This window comes from Grampus griseus (genome assembly GCF_964374135.1).
Source record: "Grampus griseus genome assembly, chromosome: 1".
NCBI lineage: Eukaryota > Metazoa > Chordata > Mammalia > Artiodactyla > Delphinidae > Grampus > Grampus griseus.
Genome location: NC_139017.1, coordinates 27,533,267 through 27,556,087, shown reverse-complemented (window position 1 = coordinate 27,556,087; position 22,821 = coordinate 27,533,267). Strand labels below are relative to the sequence as shown.

General features: G+C 36.2%; 1 protein-coding gene across 2 annotated transcripts in view; it reads right to left on the bottom strand.

Moving 5' to 3' along the window:
- The window catches only part of AKT3 (AKT serine/threonine kinase 3), a 396,602-nt gene that overhangs the window by 166,193 nt on the left and 207,588 nt on the right, over window positions 1-22,821 (bottom strand). For both annotated transcript variants that reach the window (XM_082663744.1, XM_082663743.1), the window contains exon 5: window positions 20,255-20,399. In XM_082663744.1, the coding sequence (XP_082519870.1) occupies window positions 20,255-20,399 (145 nt within the window). The remainder of the gene's footprint in view (window positions 1-20,254; window positions 20,400-22,821) is intronic.

Here is a 22,821-nt window from a genome sequence, read left to right as displayed (position 1 = left end):
GAATGGCCATCATCAAAAAATCTACAAACAATAAATGCTGGAGAGGGTGTGGAGAAAAAGGAACACTCTTGCATTGTTGGTGGGAATGTAAATTGATATGGCCACTGTGGAGAACGGTATGGCAGTTCCTTAAAAAACTAAAAATAGAACTAGTATATGACCCAGCAATCCCACTACTGGGCATATACCTAGAGAAAACCGTAATTCAAAGAGTCACAGGGACTTACTTGGTGGCACAGTGGTTAAGAATCCACCTGCCAATGCAGGGGACACAGGTTCGATCCCTGGTCTGGGAGGATCCCACATGCCATGGAGCACTAAGCCCGTTCACTGCAGCTACTGAAGCCTGCGCACCTAGAGCTCATGCTCCACAACAAAAGAAAACACCGCAATGAGAAGCCTGTGTTACACAACAAAGAGCAGCCCCCACTCACCACAACTAGAGAAAGCCTGTGCACAGCAACGAAGACCCAATGCAGCTAAAAATAAATTAATAAAATAAATTAATATTAAAAAAATGTCACATGTACCCCAATGTTCACTCCCGTACTACTTACAATAACCAGGACATGGAAACAACCTAAATATCTACCAACAGATGAAAACATAAAGAAGATGTGGTACATATATATAATGGAATATTACTCAGCCAGAAAAAGAAATAAAATTGGGTCATTTGTAGTGATGTGGATGGACCTACCATCTGTCATACAGAGTGAAGTAAGTCAGATAGAGAAAAACAAATATTGTATATTAACACATATATGTGGAATCTAGAAAAATGGTACACATGAACCTATTTTCAGGTCAGGAATAGAGACACAGATGTAGAGAATGCACCTGTGGACACAGTGGGGGAAGGGGAGGGTTGGATGAATTGGAAGATTAGGTGTGACATAAATACACTACCACCTGTAAAATACAGACCTAGTGGGAACACGCTGTATAGCACATGGAGTTTAGCTCAGTGGTCTGTGATGACCTAGATGGGCGCGATGCAGGCGACGAGGGAGGGAGGGGATACATATAGCTGTTTCACTTCATAGTACAGTACAAACTAACACAACATTGTAAAGCAAATATATTTCAATTTAACAAATTCGTTAAAAAATGAAAAGGATCATACGCCATGATCAAGTGGGATTTATCCCAGGGATGCAAGGATTCTTCAACATATGGAAATCAATCAATGTGATACAGAACATTAAGAAACTGAAGAATAAAAACCATACAATCATATCAATAGTGCAGAAAAGGCTTTTAACAAAATTCAACACCCATTTATGATAAAAACTCTCCAGTTAGTGGGCACAGAGGAAACATACCTCAACATAATAAACGCCATATAAGACAACTGCACAGCAAACATCATACTCAATGGTGAAAAACTGAACACATTTCCTCTAAGATCAGAAAAAAGGCAAGGATGTGCACTCTTGCCACTTTTATTCAACATAGGTTTGGAAGTCCTAGCCAGGGAAATCAGAGAAGAAAAAGAAATAAAAGGAATCCAAATTGGAAAAGAAGAAGTAAAACTGTCACTGTTGAGAACTTCTCCTGCCAGTGCCCTTGTCCTCACGGTGAGACACAACCATCCTCCAGCTGTGCAGGAGACCTTCCAACACTAGAAGGCTTTACTGGTCCTTGTCCTCACGATAAGACACAACTGGCCCCCACCTCTGCAGGAGACCCTCCAACACTACCAGTCTGAGCCGCGTGGATGAAAGGCTCTTGGTGCTGCAGCCAGGAGTCTATGCTGTGCCTCTGACGTGGGAGAGCCAACTTCAGGACACTGGTCCACAACAGACCTCCCAGCTCCATGTAATATCAAACGGCAAAAATTTCCCAGAGATCTCCATCTCAACACCAGCACCCAGATTCACTAAATGACCAGCAAGCTACAGAGCTGGACACCCTATGCCAAACAACTAGCAGGACAGGAACACAACCCCACCCATTAGCAGAGAGGCTGCCTAAATCATAATAAGGCCACAGACACCCCAAAACACACAACCAGACGTGGACCTGCCCACCAGAAAGACAAGATCCAGCCTCATACACCAGAACACAGGCACTAGTCCCCTCCACCAGGAAGCCTACACAACCCACTGAACCAACCTTAGCCACTGGGGGCAGACACCAAAAACAACGGGAACTAAAAACCTGCAGCCTGCAAAAAGAAGACCCCAAACACAGTATGATAAGCAAAATGAGAAGACAGAAAAACACATAGCAGATGAAGGAGCAAGATAAAAACCAACCAGAGCTAACAAATGTAGAGGAAATAGGCAGTCTACCTGAAAAAGAATTCAGAATAATGATAGTAAAGATGATCCAAAATCTTGGAAATATAATAGACAAAATGCAAGAAACATTTAACAAGGACCTAGAAGAACTAAAGAGGAAACAAGCAACGATGAACAACGCAATAACTGAAATTAAAAATACTCTAGAAGGGATCGCTAGCAGAATAACTGAGGCAGAAGAACGGATAAGTGACCTGGAAAATAAAATAGTGGAAATAACTACTGCACAGCAGAATAAAGAAAAATGAATGAAAAGAACTGAGGACAGTCTCAGAGACCTCTGGGACAACATTAAACGCACCAACATTCGAATTATAGGGGTTCCAGAAGAAGAAGAGAAAAAGAAAGGGACTTGAGAAAATATTTGAAGAGATTATGGTTGAAAACTTCCCTAATATGGGAAGGAAATAGTTAATCAAGTCCAGGAAGCACAGAGAGTCCCATACAGGAAAAATCCAAGGAGAAACATGCCAAGACACATATTAATCAAACTGTCAAAAATTAAATACAAAGAAAACATATTAAAAGCAGCAAGGGAAAAACAACAAATAACACACAAGGGAATCCCCATAAGGTTAACAGCTGATCTCTCAGCAGAAACTCTGCAAGCCAGAAGGGACTGGCACGACATATTTAAAGTGATGAAGAAGAAAAACCTACAACCAAGATTACTCTACCCAGCAAGGATCTCATTCAGATTTGATGGAGAAATTAAAACCTTTACAGACAAGCAAAAGCTGAGAGAGTTCAGCACCACCAAACCAGCTCTACAACAACTGCTAAAGGAACTTCTCTAGGCAAGAAAAACAAGAGAACGAAAAGACCTACAATAACGAACCCAAAACAATTAAGAAAATAGGAATAGGAACATACATATCGATAATTACCTTAAATGTAAATGGTTTAAATGCTCCCACCAAAAGACATAGATTGGCTGAATGCATACAAAAACAAGACCCATATATTTGCGGTCTACAAGAGACCCACTTCAGACCTAGAGACACATACAGACTGAAAGTAAGGGGATGGAAAAAGATATTTCATGCAAATGGAAACCAAAAGAAAGCTGGAGTAGCAATTCTCATATCAGACAAAACAGAATTTAAATTAAAGACTATTAGAAGAAACAAAGAAGGACACTACATAATGATCAAGGGATCGATCCAAGAAGAAGATATAACAATTGTAAATATTTATGCACCCAACATAGAGCACCTCAATACATAAGGCAAATAATAACAGCCATAAAAGGGGATATTGACAGTAACACATTAATAGTAGGGGACTTTAACACCCCACTTTCACCAATGGACAGATCATCCAAAATGAAAATAAATAAGGAAACACAAGCTTTAAATAATACATTAAAAAAGATCGACTTAATTGATATTTATAGGACATTCCATCCAAAAACAACAGAATACACATTTTTCTCAATTGCTCATGGAACATTCTCCAGGATAGATCATATCTTGGGTCACAAATCAAGCCTTGGTAAATTTAAGAAAATTGAAATTATCAAGTATCTTTTCCGACCACAATGCTATGAGACTAGATATCAATTACAGGAAAAGATCTGTAAAAAATACAAACACATGGAGGCAAAACAATACACTACTTAATAACGAAGTGATCACTGAAGAAATCAAAGAGGAAATCAAAAAATACCTAGAAACAAATGACAATGGAGACCCGATGATGCAAAACCTATGGGATGCAACAAAAGCTGTTCTAAGAGGGAAGTTTATAGCAATACAATCCTACCTTAAGAAACAGGAAACATCTCAGATAAACAACCTAACCTTGCACCTAAAGCAATTAGAGAAAGAAGAAGAAAAAAACCCCAAAGTTAGCAAAATGAAAGAAATCATAAAGATCAGATCAGAAATAAATTAAAAAGAAATGAAGGAAACAAGAGCAAAGATCAACAAAACTAAAAGCTGGTTCTTTGAGAAGATAAACAAAATTGATAAACCATAAGCGAGACTCATCAAGAAAAAAGGGAGAAGACTCAAATCAATAGAATTAGAAATGAAAAAGGAGAAGTAACAACTGACATAGCAGAAATACCAAACATCATGAGAGATTACTACAAGCAACTCTATGCCAATAAAATGGACAACCTGGAAGTAATGGACAAATTCTTAGAAATGCACAACCTGCCAAGACTGAATCAGGAAGAAATAGAAAATATGAACAGACCAATCACGAGCACTGAAATTGAAACTGTGATTAAAAATTTTCCAACAAACAAACGCCCAGGACTAGACGGCTTCACAGGCAAATTCTATGAAACACTTAGAGAGGAGCTAACACCTATCCTTCTCAAACTCTTCCAAAATATAGCAGAGGGAGGAACACTCCCAAACTCATTCTATGAGGCCACCATCATCCTGATACCAAAACCAGACCAGGATGTCACAAAGAAAGAAAACTACAGGCCAATAGCACTGATGAACATAGATGCAAAAATCCTCAACAAAATACTAGCAAACAGAATCCGACAACACACTAAAAGGATCATACACCATGATCAAGTGGGGTTTATTCCAGGAATGCAAGGATCTTCAATATATGCAAAATCAATCAACGTGATACACCATATTAACAAATAGAAGGAGAAAAACCATATGATCATCTCAACAGATGCAGAGAAAGTTTTCGAGAAAATTCAACACCCATTTATGATAAAAACCCTGCAGAAAGTAGGCATAGAGGGAACTTTCCACAACATAATAAAGGCCATATATGACAAACCAACAGCCAACATCGTCCTCAATGGTGAAAAACTGAAACCATTTCCACTAAGATCAGGAACAAGACAAGGTTGCCCACTCTCACCACTATTATTCAACATAGTTTTGGAAGTTTTAGCCTCAGAAATCAGAGAAGAATTAGGAAATAAAAGGAATCCAAATCGGAAAAGAAGTAAATCTGTCACTGTTTGCAGATGACATAATACTCTACAGAAAGAATGCTAAAGATGGTACCAGAAAAATACTAGAGCTAATCAATGAATTTCGTAAAGTAGCAGGATACAAAATTAATGCACAGAAATCTCTGGCATTACACTCTGGCATACACTAATGATGAAAAATCTGAAAGTGAAATCAAGAAGACACTCCCATTTACCATCGCAACAAAAAGAATAAAATACCTAGGAATAAACCTACCTAAGGAGACAAAAGACCAGTATGAAGAAAATTAAAAGACACTGATGAAAGAAATTAAAGATGATACAAATAGATGGAGAGATATACCATGTTCTTGGATTGGAAGAATCAACATTGTGAAAATGACTATACTACCCAAAGCAATCTACAGATTCAATTCAATCCCTATCAAACTACCATTGGCATTTTTCTGTGAACTACAACAAAAAACTTCACAATTTGTATGGAAACATAAAAGACCCCGAATAGTCAAACCAATCTTGAGAATGAAAAACGGAGTTGGAGGAATCAGGCTCCCTGACTTTAGACTATACTACAAAGCTACAGTAATCAAGACAATATGGTACTGGCACAAAAACAGAAAGATAGATCAATGGAACAGGATAGAGAGCCCAGAGATAAACCCATGCACATATGGTCACCTTGTCTTTGATGAAGGAGGCAGGAATGTACAGTGTAGAAAGGACAGCCTCTTCAATAAGTGGTGCTAGGAAAACTGGACAGGTACATGTAAAAGTATGAGAGTAGAACATTCTCTAACACCATACACAAAAATAAGCTCAAAATGGATTAAAGACCTAAATGTAAGGCCAGAAGCTCTCAAACTCTTAGAGGAAAACATAGGCAGGACACTCTATGACATAAATCACAGCAAGATCGTTTTTCACCCATCTCCTAGAGAAATAGAAATAAAAACAAAAATAAAGAAATGGGACCTAATGAAACTTCAAAGCTTTTGCACAGCAAAGGTAACCATAAACAAGACCAAAAGACAACTCTCAGAATGGGAGAAAATATTTGCAAATGAAGCAACTGACAAAGGATTAATCTCCAAAATTTACAAGCAGCTCATGCAGCTCAATAACAAAAAAACAAACAACCGAATCCAAAAATGGGCAGATGACCTAAATAGACATTTCTCCAAAGAAGATATACAGATTGGCAACAAATACATGAAAGAATGCTCAACATCAATAATCATTAGAGAAATGCACATCAAAACTACAATGAGATATCATCTCATACCAGTCAGAATGGTCATCATCAGAAAATCTAGAAACAATAAATGCTGGAGAGGGTGTGGGGAAAAGAGAACACTCTTGCAATGCTGGTGGGAATGTGAATTGGTACAGCCACTATGGAGAACAGTATGGAGGTTCCTTAAACAATTAAAATAGAACTACCATATGACCCAGCAATCCCAGTACTGGGCATATACCCTGAGAAAACCATAATTCAAAAAGAGTCATGTACCAAAGTGTTCATTGCAGCTCTATTTACAATAGCCAGGACATGGAAGCAACCTAAGTGTCCATCATCGGATGAATGGAATAAGAAGATGTGGCACATATATACAATGGAATATTACTGAGCCATAAAAAGAAACGAAATTGAGTTATTTGTAGTGAGGTGGATGGACCTAGAAGCTGTCATACAGAGTGAAGTAAGTCAGAAAGAGAAAGACAAATACCGTATGCTAACACATATATATGGAATCTGCAAAAGAAAAAAATGTCATGAAGAACCCAGGGGTAAGACAGGAATAAAGACACAGACCTAACAGAGAATGGACTTGAGGATATGGGGCGGGGGAAGTTTAAGCTGTGACAAAGTGAGAGAGTGGCATGGACATATATACACTACCAAACGTAAAATAGATAGCTAGTGGGAAGCAGCCGCATAGCACAGGGAGATCAGCTCGGTGCTTTGTGACCACCTAGAGGGGTGGGATAGGGAGCGTGGGAAGCATGGAGATGCACGAGGGAAGAGATATGGGAACATATGTATATGTATAACTGATTCACTTTGTTATAAAGCATAAACTAACACACCGTTGTAAAGCAATTATACTCCAATAAAGATGTTAAAAAAATAAAACTCTCACTGTTTGCATGATACTATACATCAAAAATCCTAAAAATGCTACCAGAAAACTAATAGAACTAATCAATGAATTTGGTAAAGTTGCAGGTCACAAAACTCATACATAGAAAGCTGTTGCATTTCTATATACTAAAGACAAAGATCAGAAAGAGATTTTAACAAAACAATCCCATTTACCATTGTATCAAAAAAGAATAAAATATCTAGGAATAAACCTACCTAAGGAGACAAAAGACATGAAGTCTGAAAACTCTAAGACACTGATGAAAGAAACTGAAGACACTGCAAACCATTGGAAAAAGAGACCGTGTTCTTGCATTGGAAGAATCAATGTGGTCAAAATGACTATACTGTCCAAGGCAATCTACAGATTCAATGTAATTCCTATCAAATTATCAATGGCATTTTTCAAAGAATTAGAACAAAAAATTTTAAAATTTGTATGGAAACAGAAAAGCCCATGTATAGCCAAAACAATCCCAAGAAAGACAAACGGTGCTGGGAGAATCAGGCTATCTGACTTCAGACTGTACTACAAAGCTACAGTCATCAAAACAGTATGGTACTGTCACAAAAACACAGAAATATAGATCAATGGAACGGGATAGAAAGTACAGAGATAAACCACACACCTATATTCACCTAATCTATGATAAAGGAGGCAAGAATACACAATGGAGGAATTCTCAATAAGAGACACTGGGAAAACTGGACAACTAGATGTAAAAGAATGAAATTAGAACATTCTCTAACACCATACACAAAAATAAATCCAAATGCATTAAAGACCTAAATGTAACACCAGATACTATAAAACTCTTAGAGAAAAACATGGGCAGAACACTCTCTGACATAAATGGCAGCAACGGCTTTTTTGATCCACCTCTGAAAGTTATGAAAATAAAAACAAAAATAAATGTGATCTAATTAAACATAAGAGCTTTTGCACAGCAAAGGAAACCATAAACAAAACGAAAAGAAAACCCATAGAATGGGAGAAAATATCTACAAACGAAGCAACGGACAAGGGATTAATCTCCAAATCTCCAAAGCATACAAAGAGCTCATACAGCTCAGTATCAAAAAAACAAACCCATTTAAAAAATGGGCCAAAGATCTGAACAGGTATTTCTCCAAAGAAGACATACAAATGACCAAGAGACAGATGAAAAGTTGCTCAACATCACTTATTATTAGAGAAATGCAAACCAAAAGTACAATGAGGTACCATCTCACATGGGTCAGAATGGACATCATTAAAAAATTTAGAAAGAAGAAATGCTGGAGAGGGTGTGGAGAAAACGGAACCCTCTTGCACTGTTGGTGGGAATGTAAACCGGTACAGCCACTATGGAGAACAGTATGAAGATTCCTTAAAAAACTAAAAATAAAGCTACCATAGGATCCAGCAATCCCATTCCTGGGCATATACCCAGAGAAAAACCATAATTCGAAAAGATACATGCACCCCAATGTTCACTGCATTACTATTTACAACAGCCAGGACATGGAAGCAACCTAAATATCCATAAATGGAGGAATGGGTAAGGAAGAGGTGGTTCATATATACAATGGAATATTACTCAGCCATAAGAAAGAATGAAATAATGCCACTTTCAGCGACATGGTTGGATCTAGAGTTTGTCATACTGAGTGAAGTAAGTCAGACAGAGAAAACAACATCATATGATATCATTTATATGTGGAATCTAAAGAAATGGTACAAATGAACCCATTTACAAAATAGAAGTTGAGTCACAGATGTCGAAAATAAACTTGTGGTTATCAGGGTGTAAGGGAGGGAAAGGGATAAATTGGGAGAATCAAATTTGACATGTACATACCATATATAGAACAGATAAATAATAAGAACCTGAAGAAGAGCACAAGGAACTCTATTCAGTACTTTATAATGACCTATGTGGGAACAGAATCTAAAAAAGAGTGGATATATGTATATGCATAACTGACTCTGCTTTACAGCAGAAACTAACACAACATTGTAAATCAACTATACTCCAATTAAAAAATGCAAAAAAAATAAGAAGAATGAAAAACTGATGTAACCAAAAGCTCGTTCTTTGAGAAAATCAATAAAATTGATACATCTCTAGCCAGATTATTCAGAAAAAGAAAGCAAGAGGATGCAAATAACCAATATCAGGAATGAGAGAGGTAACATCATTACAGTTTCTACAGATACTGAAAAGATCCCAAGGGAGTATTATAAACAACTTTACGTTCATAAAATCAACAACTTATATGAAGTGAACAAATTCCTTGAAAGGTTCAAATTCAAAGGTTACTCAAGAAGAAATAGGTAACTTGAATATCCTATATCTATCAAGGAAATTGAATTTGTGGTCAAAAACCTTTCAACAAGAAAACTAGGACCAGATGGTTCACTGGTGAATATGTCTGTAGATACATGTAGAAATTCTAAAAATTTTAGAAATGAATGCCTTCACTCCTTTTCAATAATATTTGCTATCTATAATCTTGGTAATTTCCCCAAATGTCAAGTTACACTGTCTTAATCATTCAGTAGCATCTCTAATTCAAAGAAAAGTAGCAAGAGATAGGGAAAATAACCAAGTATATTTATTAATTCAACTAAAACCCAAAGATGTCACTCTAAATATACAGAATAGAGTTAACAGAACTAGTGTTATTTGAACAAACAGTGGGTAATACTAAGTAATTTCATTTTCATTAACAAGTTTTTAAAAATCAAGTAATACTATATTACCACAAAGCTCTTTGTGCTAGGTAGTCTCCAAAAATGGCAGACACTAATTCCTCCAGCCCCGACTCCCTGTATGTACATGCCATTCCTCCCATGAAGAAGTGAAGTCAACTTTCCCTCTCCCTGGGCTGGCTTTGTGTCCAGCTTTAAACACAAAATACCATCAAAGTGATAGAGTGCCAGTTCCGGACTTAGCCTTTAAGTCTGGGAGCGTATGCTTTCTCCCTCTTGGAAAAGTTTCATTCTTAAAAGTCAGCTCTCATGCTGTAAGGAAGTCCAGGCTATCTGCTGAAGAGAAAGGCCATATGGAGAGGCCCTGGAATATGAGACATCACATGAAGAGAGAGCTCACTGGAGGAGAACCAAAAATCCAGACATGGGAGAACGGCTTTCATGGATTTTCCAGCCCAGTCCATGTGCCAGCTGAATGCAGCTGCTTGAAAAGTCCAACTGAGACCAGCAGAATTGCCCAGGCAAACCACAAAATCAGAAGAAATTATATACTGTCATTGTTTTAAGATATTAAACTTGGGAACTTTACTTCACAGCAGTGAAGAATTGAGAGACATTATTCTCATAAATAAGGCATAATGTTATTTTTATTGCTCACAACTTCATTTGAACAGTAATCACCTAATTTTATATCTAAAAACACTGGAAAATGATACTCGCTGTGTCCCATTACTAAATATCATATAAACTGAAAATGAATTCTGGGGATAAAAATTAGAAAATAAGTTGTAAATTTCTTTATGACATTTTCACATGAAAAGCAATATATGATAATGAAGTAGTACTATATTCTTTAAGGATTGTAATTCTTAGGGACAAGGAGGTTTTAAAAAAGGATGACAGACTTAACGCTAAATTTCATAGCTTCTGTCAGTACGTCAATCTTAAAAAAAAAAGAGGAATTTACATGGAAACTTATATTACTAACAAAAATTTACATTATTATATAAAATTTATATTACTATATGATAAAATCAGAAACATTTATCATATCTCTTTTGATAAAACTTTGGAAAATTTTAAAATTATCTTTGATACCAAATGTTCATCTTCAGTGCGGTATACACGGTGATTATCTAGTCTTTACAAATGAAATGTGAACTATTTTCCTCTTTTGGATGGTGTTAAGGGAAAAGACACAATAAGATTTTAATTAAAAATAAGAGCATAACATACTATTTACAATAGCCAAGATATAGAAGCAAACTAAGTGTCCATCAACACATGAATGGATAAAGATATGATACACACACACACACACACACACACACACACACACACACACACACACACACACACCACAATGGAATATTACTCAGCCATGAAAAAAGAACAAAATAATGCCATTTGCAACAACGTGGATGGACCTAGAGATTATCATACTAAGTGAAGGTAAGTCAGAGAAATACAAATATTACATCACTTATATGTGGAAACTTTTTAAAAAGTACAAATGAATTATTTCCAAAACAGAAACAGACTCACAGACATAGAAAACAATCTATGGTTACCAAAGGGGAAACCAACACAAATTGTAAATCAACTAACACAATACCGTATATCAGCTACACTTCAATAAAAAAAGTTTAAAAATAAGAGCTGAAACTAGTGCAATATTATAAATCAACAATATTTCAATAAAAAAAATTTTTTTAAGAGCATAAGACACTCTCCAGAAAAATTAACCCTCTAAAACCCAAACCTAAGAATTTATTAGGGAAATATTTTACAGAGTTATACTCTTTCTTTTACATAATGTCTCACATATCAACGTGGCTGTTTTAGGTTAAGAGATGCATGTGCATATACAAAAAGTATACTTAATAAGTATATTCAAATCACACACACTAGAATGTAAGAAAAAGATTTTCTAGCCCCCAAATTAGGTTACAAATATTTATATATAATTGAAGAGGAATACAAGGAAAAAAATACAATGGTTTTAGCATATTTGGTCAAAAAAGATTAATTCCACATATATTTACAATGTAAGAGATAAACCAAATAAGGCCCATGGAGTGAAAGGAGGCTTTCAAGAAGTTCACCTCTCTGCCCGCTTCCTCTAGTGCTTTTGCCCAAGGAAGGGGAAGCTCTAATCTTATTAGTCAACTTCTACAACACTGATTATGCTGCTCCTCCCTCTGAGTAGGAAGTGAGAGATCACTTGATTTCAGCAGGTCTGTTCTTTTATTCCTCTCCTCTGTATGCTAGCCATTGTTATCAGTTATGGTAGTCAGGCAGTAAGTAAGAAAATTCCAAGAACTGGAATCAGACATAATGGGAATATAGGAGGTACTGATTATACTTCTTACCTAAGTCATGAGATGATAAACAGCTGCTCCCAGAGAGGCCTACATTGGTTACTTGAAAACTAAGCAGAATTTTTATTCCCATTTGACTGTTAATCCTTTTATGCTGTGCCGCTTCACATACATGATAGGGTATAGATAATGGCAGCTTGGCAGACCAAGATTAAGCATTCCTGCGTCCTCTAGTCCAGCAGACCCCAACCTTCATTTTTGTGTAATTATTTCGTGGAAGACAATTTTAACACGGACTGAGGGTGGGAGGGATGGTTGAGGCAGTAATGCAAGCGATGGGGAGCAATGGGGAGTGACACATGAAGCTTCGCTCGCTCACCCGCTGCTCACCTCCTGCTGTGCGGCCTGGCGGGGGCGGGGGTGTGTGTGGATGAGGGGGGGTTGGGGACCACGGCTGTAATCAAATTCCTTTGAAAAATCATCTTTAATTTAAACAAAGATTAGCACTTGAATCTGGTTGCAAGGCCTTTGCCTCTTCTCTCCACCACCAGTATCCTTCCCTCTCCAAGAGTTTCAAGCTGTAGAGCAGACACTATGGCAATACTCTACCACATCTGTCTGATCAATGTAACAGAGAGCAGTTAAGACAATTCTCAGCATAGCTACCATAATCAGTAGGTATTCTCTTCATCCTAGTGCCCATTTGTCAAAAAGTGAACAAAGAAGAAAATATATTCTGTAAATTATGAGAAGGATATTCATTTTTTAAAAACATCTTTATTGGAGTATAATTGCTTTACAATGGTGTGTTAATTTCTGCTATATAACAAAGTGAATCAGCTTTACATAAATATACATCCCCATATCTCTTCCCTCTTGTGTCTCCCTCCCACCCACCCTATGCCCCCTGCAAGTGGACACAAAGCACCAAGCTGATCTCCCTGTGCTATGTGCTGCTTCCCACTAGCTAGCTATTTTACATTTGGTAGTATATATATGTCCATGCCACTCTCTCATTCGTCCCAGCTTACCCTTACCCTTCCCCGTTTCCTCAAGCCCATTATCTACGTCTGTGTCTTTATTCCTTCCCGTCCTGCCCCTAGGTTATACAGAACCAGTTTTTAATTTTTTTTTTTAGATTCCATATACATGTGTTAGCATATGGTATTTGTTTTCTCTTTCTGTCTTACTTCACTCTTGTATGACATATTCTAGGTCCAACAAGCTCACTACAAATAACTCAATTTTGTTTCTTTTTATGGCTCAGTAATATTCCATTGTATATATTTGTCACATCTTCTTTATCCATTCATCTGTCGATGGACACTTAGGTTGCTTCCATGTCTTGGCTATTGTAAATAGAGCTGCAATGAACATTGTGGTACATGACTCTTTTTGAATTATGGTGTTCTCAGGGTATATGCCCAGTAGTGGGATTGCTGGGTCAAATGGTAGTTCTATTTTTAGTTTTTTAAGGAACCTCCATACTGTTCACCATACTGGCTCTATCAATTTACATTCCCACCAGCAGTGCAAAACGGTTCCCTTTTCTCCACACCCACACCCTCTCCAGCATTTACTGTTTGTAGAATTTTTGATGATGGCCATTCTGACTACTGTAAGGTGATACCTCATTGTGATTTTTATTTGCATTTCCTAATGATTAGTGATACCGAGAATCCTTTCACGTGTTTGCTGGCAATCTGTATATCTCCTTTGGAGAAATGTCTATTTAGATCTTCTGCCCATTTTTGGATTGAGTTGTTTGTTTTTTTGATATTGAGCTGCATGAGCTGCCTGTGTATTTTGCAGATTAATCCTTTGTCATCTTCGTTTGCAAATATTTTCTCCCATTCTGAGGGTTGTCTTTTCATCTTGTTTATGTTTTCCTTTGCTTTGCATAAGTTTTAAGTTTCATTAGGTCCCATTTTTTTATTTTTGTTTTTATTTCCATTTCTCTGCGAGGTGGGTCAAAAACGATCTTGCTGTGATGTATGTCTTAGAGTGTTCTTCCTGTTTTCCTCTAAGAGTTTGATAGTGCCTGGCCTTACATTTAGGTCTTTACTCCATTTTGAGTTCATTTTTGTGTAAGGTATTAAGGAGTGTTCTAATTTCGTTCTTTTACATGTACCTGTCCAGTTTTCCCAGCACCACTTATTGAAGAGGCTGTTTTTTTCCATTGTATATTCTTACCTCCTTTATCAAGATAAGGTGACCATTTGTGTGGGGGTTTATCTCTGGGCTTTCTATCCTGTTCCATTGACCTATATTTATGTTTTTGTGCCAGTACCATACTGCCTTGATTACTGTAGCTTTGTAGTAGTGTCTGAAGTCAGGGAACTCGATTCCTCCAGCTCCGGGTTTCTTTCTCAAGATTGTTTTGGCTATTTGGGGTCTTTTGTGTTTTCATACAAATTGTGAAATGTTTTGTACTAGTTCTGTGAAAAATGCCATTCGTAGTTTGATAGGGATTGCACTGAATCTGTAGATTGCTTTGGGTAGTATAGTCATTTTCACAATGTTGATTCTTCCAATCCAAGAACATGGTATATCTCTCCATCTGTTTGTATTTAATTTATTTCATCAGTGTCTTATAGTTTTCTGCATACAGGTCTTTTGTCTCCTTAGGTAGGTTTATTCCTAGGTATTTCATTCTTTTTGTTGCAGTGGTAAATGGGAGTGTTTCCTTAATTTCTCCTTCATATTTTTCATCATTAGTGTATAGGAATGCAGGAGATTTCTGTGCATTAATTTTGTATCCTGCTACTTTACCAAATTCATTGATTAGCTCTAGTAGTTTTTTGGTAGCATCTCTGGGATTCTCTATGTATAGTATCATGTCATCTGCAAACAGTGAGAGTTTTACTTCTTCTTTTCTGATTTGGATTCATTTTTTTTTCTTCTCTGATTGCTGTGGCTAACACTTCCAAAACTATGTTGAATTATAGTGGTGAGAGGGGCAACCTTGTCTTGTTCTAGATCTTAGTGGAAATGGTTTCAGTTTTTCACCAGTGAGAACAAAGTTGGCTGTGGCATACATGGCCTTTATTATGTTGAGGTAAGTTCCCTCTATGCTTACTTTCTGGAGGGTTTTTATCATTAATCAATTATCAAAAGTTCAAAATTTTGAATTTTGTCAAAAGCTTTTTCTTGTGAAAGCTTTTATCGAGATGATCATATGGTTTTTCTCCTTCAATTTGTTAATATGGTGTATCACGTTGATTGATTTGTGTAAATTGAAAAATCCTTGCGTTCCTGGGATAAACCCCACTTGATCATGGTGTATGATCATTTTAATGTGCTGTTGGATTCTGTTTGCTAGTATTTTTTCGAGGATTTATGCATCTATGTTCATCAGTGATATTGGCCTGTAGTTTCCTTTTCTTGTGACATCTGTCTGGTTTTGCTATCAGGGTGATGGTGGCCTCATAGAATGAGTTTGGGAGTGTTCCTCCCTCTGCTATATTTTGGAAGAGTTTGAGAAGGATAGGTGTTAGCTCTTCTCTAAATGTTTGATAGAATTCGCCTGTGAAGCCATCTGGTCCTGGGCTTTTGTTTGTTGGAAGATTTTTAAATCACAGTTTCAATTTCAGTGCTTGTGATCAGTCTGTTCATTTTTTCTATTTCTTCCTGGTTCAGTCTCAGAAGGTTGTGCTTTTAAAGAATTTGTCCATTTTTTCCAGGTTGCCCATTTTACTAGCATAGAGTTGCTTGTAGTCATCCCTCATGATCCTTTGTATTTCTGCTGTGTCAGTTGTTATGTCTCCTTTTTCATTTCTAATTCTATTGATTTGAGTCTTCTCCCTTTTTCTCTTGATGAGTCTGGCTAATGGTTTATTAATTTTGTTTATGTTCTCAAAGAACCAGCTCTTAGTTTTTTTGATCTTAGCTATTGTTTCCTTCATTTCTTTTTCATTTATTTCTGATCTGATCTTTATGATTTCTTTCCTTCTTCTAAATTTGGGGTTTTTTTGTTCTTCTTTCTCTAACTGCTTCAGGTGTAAGGTTAGGTTGTTTATTTGAGATGTTTCTTGTTTTTTGAGGTAGGTATTGCTATAAACTTCCCTCTTAGAACTGCTTTTGCTGAATTCCTTAGGTTTTGGGTCCTCGTGTTTTCATTGTCATTTGTTTCTAGGTATTTTTTGATTTCCTCTTTGATTTCTTCAGTGATATCTTGGTTATTTAGTAGTATTGTTTAGCGTCCATGTATTTGTATTTTTCACAGATTTTTTTCTTGTAATTGATATTTAGTCTCATAGCGTTGTGGTCAGAAAAGATACATGATATGATTTCAATTTTCTTGAATTTGCCAAGGCTTGATTTGTGACCAAGATATAATCTATCCTGGAGAATGTTCCATGAACACTTGAAAGTGTATTCTGTTGTTTTTGGATGGAATGTCCACATCTGCTGGTGTGTTTTGGGGTGTCTGTGACTTTATTATGATTTTAGGCAGCCTTCCCACTAATGGGTAGGGTTGTGTTCCTGTCTTGCTAGTTGTTTGGCATAGGGTGTCCAGCACTGTAGCTTGCTGGTTGTTGAGTGTAGCTGGCTCTTCCTGTTGAGGTGGAGATCTCTAAGAGAGCTTTCGCCATTTGATATTACATGGGGCCGGGAGGTCTCTGGTGGACGAATGTCCTGAACTCGGCTCTCCCACCTCAGAGGCTCAGGCTTGACACCTGGACGGAGCACCAAGACCCTGTTAGCCACACAGCCATGTATGTGGGGAGTTTCTTGCCTTTTGGGAAGTCTGAGGTCTTCTGCCAGCGTTCAGTGCATGTTCTGTAGGAGCTGTTCCTCATGTAAATGTATTTTTGATGTATTCGTGGAGAGGAAGGTGAGCTACATGCCTTACTCCTCCGCCATCCTGAAGCTATCTCTTAGAGAAGGATATTCTTATCTGAAAATATTTGTGTTTACAATCTAAAATTTAAAGTAATCTGAACTTGTACATTCTTTTTATAACTGAAATTCATAAAGGATATATAGCTGACTCTTGAACAACATGGGTTTGAGTTCTGTGGATCCATTTACATGTGGATTTTTTCCTACTCATTTTTTTTGATCCACTGTTCGTTGAATCCTCAAATGCAGAGCCACAGATACAAAACAAGAGTGCATATGGAGGAAATGTTGCATCAGAGGAACCACAGATAGGGAGAACTGGGACACAGAGGGCCGACTATAACTTATTTTAACTATAACTTAATTTTAACTGTGCAGAGGGCAGCTCACCAAGCTTCTGTGTTGTTCATGTGTCAACTGTAGTTTTAGAGTCATCTTAAGGAAGTGATAGTAATATTTCACCCTTTTGAACCAAGTTATTATGATTGTTATAGCATAGTTAGTGGTACAAATGTTCTTTTTCTGGACTCTTTGTTATTTCAAACTTTTTATACTATTTCATATTAAATAAAAATTTTAAATTACAATGGAAATAAGATATAGGCTAAATAAGACAATAGACCCCGACCTCACAAATTCAAAATACTTCTATTAATTTTTCATTTTGGAGGCTTACTTTCAACAAGAGAATTCTAGGAGACTCCAGTTTAAAAATGTGTGAATGTTTAATTATCTTTATGTGGATAAAGTAGAATACTAGCTAATAATAGCTAATATTCATTGAGCACTTAGTATATACGTACTTCACATATATTCCAAACTATATGTTAATCCTCACAACTCTATGAGGTAAGTACCACTGTTATCTTCCTTTTATAGATGAAGGGACTAAAGGACAGAAAGATTAAGGGACTTTCCCCACAATTACACACACTGTAGACCCAGGACATGAACTCAAGCAGTAGGACAACAAAAACCTCACTTTCTACCAGTATTCTATAATATTAAAATTCTACTGATTTTTCCAAGGGTGCTCTAATATAAAATGAAATTAACTAATATGCAAGCACTGTGTAAATGCAACAATTTGACATACTATTTTGAGAAACAGAGTACAAATATAAGAGAGCCTATCTGTATAATTTTGTTTCTAATATAGTTCGTTTATGTTATGACTATAACAATTATAGAGATTATAGAAGCTCAAGATACGTGAATCAAAAAAAAGTAGACTGCATACTGAAGTTGCATAGTGTGTAAAGTCATTATATGCTTGAATAAGATATTTAACTTCTTTAAATATCATAGGACTCAACTGTAAAATGGGATAACAGTACCTACCTCATATGATTCCTATGAGGATCAAATGAGATAACACATATAAAAGTACTGCTCAGAGCCTAGCACAAAATAAGCATATAATAAATCTTTGTAAGTGATAATTAGTGAAGGTGATAAATTCTAAGATAATCAACACTGGTAAAAAAACAGGAAAACGTATTATGCTTTAATAATTATTTACAACCTGCCTTAACAGAAAAAGAAGGATCTTCCATAGTTTTCCATTTTTATATCTTTCAAAATGGTTGTCTCTCTTCATTCAAAGTTCTTCTGCAAATTTTCATATTCATTTCCAAAATTCTTACATCTATCAGTAACAGTATTTCCAGTTAGAGTGTTATAAACTTCCCACTTTCAACCTCTAACTGCCTAAACAGCATCTTACTATTAATCTTTCTTATTAAGAAGTTCTGCAGCAGTCTAGCTTGTTACTGAACAAGGTAGTTTATTACTCAAAGGGTGACAATAATCAGGATATGACTTTAAATTTATAAGCATAGTCAAATTTCAAATTAATTGTGTACATGTGCATATACATGAGCAAAAGAAGCTTTTTTCTCTCTGAGAAGGTGGGTAAAGCTAGATTGTATTTTTCTCTTTGCAGTACCTGAGGAACAAGGGCAGAGCGTTGTTAAGGTGATTCAAAAGAAAACAGGGATAAAATTCAACTAACAAATAGAGGATTATTCTTCAAGGAAGACATACAGGGTTCTCAGACATTTGGCCAAGATCAAGTATAGAATATTATTCTAATTAGAATAGAAATTTCAGGTAAGGAAAGGATGATTAACTAAATCTAAGTTGTAACTGTAAAGCTCAGCAAGTTCCCATGGTTAGCACATAGGAAAAAGAGGATTTGAATTCAGGCAGTTTAACTCCAAAGAGTTCTTAATCACTGTGCTAATACCAAATTACATGGATCATTACCTTAAGAATTAGCATTTTCCTACCTGAAGATTAATTTAAAATCTATTATAACAAATATATTCTAACATTAAAAATGGCATGTTCATCTATCTTGAATACTTTTACCCTTAATCTTAAAATACCACTTTTTACATAGGGAGTTGCTTTGCAATTTTCTATAGCAATGAAAAACATAATTTATAATTCTCATAAATATATAAATTGGCAATTATTATTCTGGAGCACTGAGGGAAGAAAAAATCTATTTCTCTCATTGGCTCAGAAGCAGCCACTAAAATAAAAAGCTATAATTTCCAAGACTGTTTGCTTTCCTGCTGACATTAGTGAGGCTGGGGCACAAAGCAGGAAGTATACCAGAGCCATTTCACCTTCTGCTTTCAGGAGAACACAGAATGCCAAATAGAAAAGGACCATATTAGGGAAAACACTTTATTTCCAAGTTTCTAAAATAGTATTAAAAACAATAAGGGAAAAATGCAAATTATAAAGTAGTATGATGGCACATCAATCACAACTTCCTAACAGCCCTTTCAGCATTCAGTGGTAATTGCTGAAACACTGAAATAAAGTGATGTTTCAATTATTTCGTTTTTAACAATGACAGGTTTAAGAGTCACCTGATTAAAAACCATCCACACCAATGTAATAGCATATCATAAGATAACTGGCTAACAGTTTTTGCAAATGGCAGTTGTTAACATATTTATTCTACACATATAAATGTTGTGCTGAGGAGGGGAGTAAGATGTTCTTTTTTACCTTTCTTTTATGATGGGTTGTAGAAGCATCCATCTCTTCCTCTCCTATATTATCAATTTGTGAAGTTGGACTACAATTCATTCTCTCCTCTTCTTGCCTCTGGAGTCTGTCTGCTACAGCCTGGATAGCTTCTGTCCATTCTTCCCTACAAAAACAAGAAAAAATTCCCATTAATAAAGAATCGTAATGATGCAAATATTTCTCTTTTATAAAATATCAAATCAACACAAAGTCTATTCCAGAGTAATACATAAGCCCCATCTTTACTTCAAGATATACTAACATTTATTTGGAGGTATATTAACAAAGAAGAAGGAGGAGGAGGAGGGGGAGGAGAAGGGGAGACGGAGAAGACGATTGTAAGGAAACTGACTAAAAATCCTTTTAAAGTATGGTTAAATTTTAATTCTCTGCACACATCTTATCTATAAAGTATATGAACCCCCAAAACTTTGCCACACTTTTAAAATGTATTGTTTAGCCATTGTAAGTCCATCACTGACATACTCAGTTTCTTTATTATGGTCCAACAGATGTTCCAAGAAAAAGCTTTCAAAGGCAAAAACTGTTACCAGATCGTAGGTAAGTTTCTGTTTTAAAAAATGATAGGCACAGTTTGTAGCTTCAATAATAAATCTCAGGAGCAGTAGTATGAAGCTTTTACTTTTTGACACTTGTGCTATCAGATAAAGGATCATTTATTTCCATAGAAATAAAATCAGTTTGCAGATTTCTTAAGACAAAGTCTGTTAGAATTGCATTAAATCTATAGGTCAATCTGGAGGAAATTGCCATCTTAATAAACTAAGTCTTCCAATCCATGAACATGGTATAGCTCTCCATTTATTTAGGTCTTCAATTTTCTAATGCAGTGTTTTGTAATTTTCTGTGAAAATGTCTTGCAAATCTTTAATTGAATTTATTTCTAAGTATTCTTTTATGCTATTATGGAAGTATAAATTTTTTTTCATTTTCTTATTTTTCTTGCTAGTATTTAGAAATACAATTGCTTTTTCTATGTTGACCTTTTATTCTATAGCCTTAATAATTTCATTTACTATTTCTACCAGCTTTTATTTTTCTGAATTTTCTACAAATACTACCATACTGTCTACAAATAAGAGCAATTTACTTCTTCCTTTCCAGTGTGTTTCCCTTTCATTTCTTTCTCTTGCCTTATAATGCACTAGAACAGACCATCAGTACAATGTTAAATAAAAGTGGTGACAGCAGACATTCTTTGTTCCACATGTTAAGAGAGAAAATATCAAGCCTTTTACCTTTGAGTATTATTAACCTGTAGTTTGTAGATAACCTTAATCAAGTTGAGTAAGTTCCTTTCCATTCCTAGCCAGCTGAGTGTTTTTGTTATGAAAGAGTGTTGAATTTTTTCAAATGCTTCTTCTGCACCTGTTGAAATCACCATGTAGTTTTCTTTTATCCTATTAATACAGTGAAATTAGTTGAATGATTTTCAGATGTTAATACAACTGAATTCTAGTATAAACTCCATTTAGTCATAATGTATTAACTTTTTCTTGCATATTTTTTGAATTTGATTTGTCAAACTTTTGTTAAGAAATTTTGCATTGACTATAGTCACAAGTACATTGGGCTACTTCTTTTTTTAAATCAATATTTTTAGTGAACTATAGTTGATTTACAATGCTAATTTTGCTGTATAGCAAAGTAATACAGTTAAATATATATACATGCTTTTTTTTAATGTATTCTTTTCCTTTATGGTTTATGATAGGATATTGAACATAGTTCCCTGTGCTATATAGTAGGACTTTGTTGTTTCTCCATTCTATATATAAAAGCTTACATCTGCTAACCCCAACCTGCCATTCTATCGCTCCCCCAACTCCCTCTCCCTTGGCAACCACCAGTCTGTTCTCTAGGTCTAAGATTCTGTTTTTGTTTCATAGATAGGTTCATTTGTGTCATATTTTAGATTCCACATATAAGCGATATCATATTTTGTCTTTCTCTTTCTGACTTACTTCACTTAGTATGATAATCTCTAGTCGCATCCATGTTGCTGCAAATGGCATTATTTCATTCTTTTCCATGGCTGAGTAGTATTCCATTGTATATATGTACCACATCTTTATTCATTCATCTGTCGATGGGTATTTAGGTTGTTTCTATGTCTTAGCTATTGTGAATACAGCTGCTATGAACATAGGGGAACATGGCTTTCTGAATTATACTTTTTTTTTTTTTTTGGCAGTACATGAGCCTCTCACTGTTGTGGCCTCTCCCGTTGTGGAGCACAGGCTCCGGACATGCAGGCTCAGCGGCCGTGGCTCATGGGTAGCCGCTCCGTGGCATGTGGGATCTTCCCGGACCGGGGCACAAACCCGTGTCCCCTGCATCAGCAGGTGGACTCTCAACCACTACGCCACCAGGGAAGCCCTGAATTATACTTTTGTATGAATATATGCCCAGGAGTGGGATTGCTGGATCATATGCTAATTCTGTTTGTAGATTTCTGAGATACCTCCATACCGTTTTCCACAGTGGCTGCACCAACTTACATTCCCAACAACAATGTAGGAGGG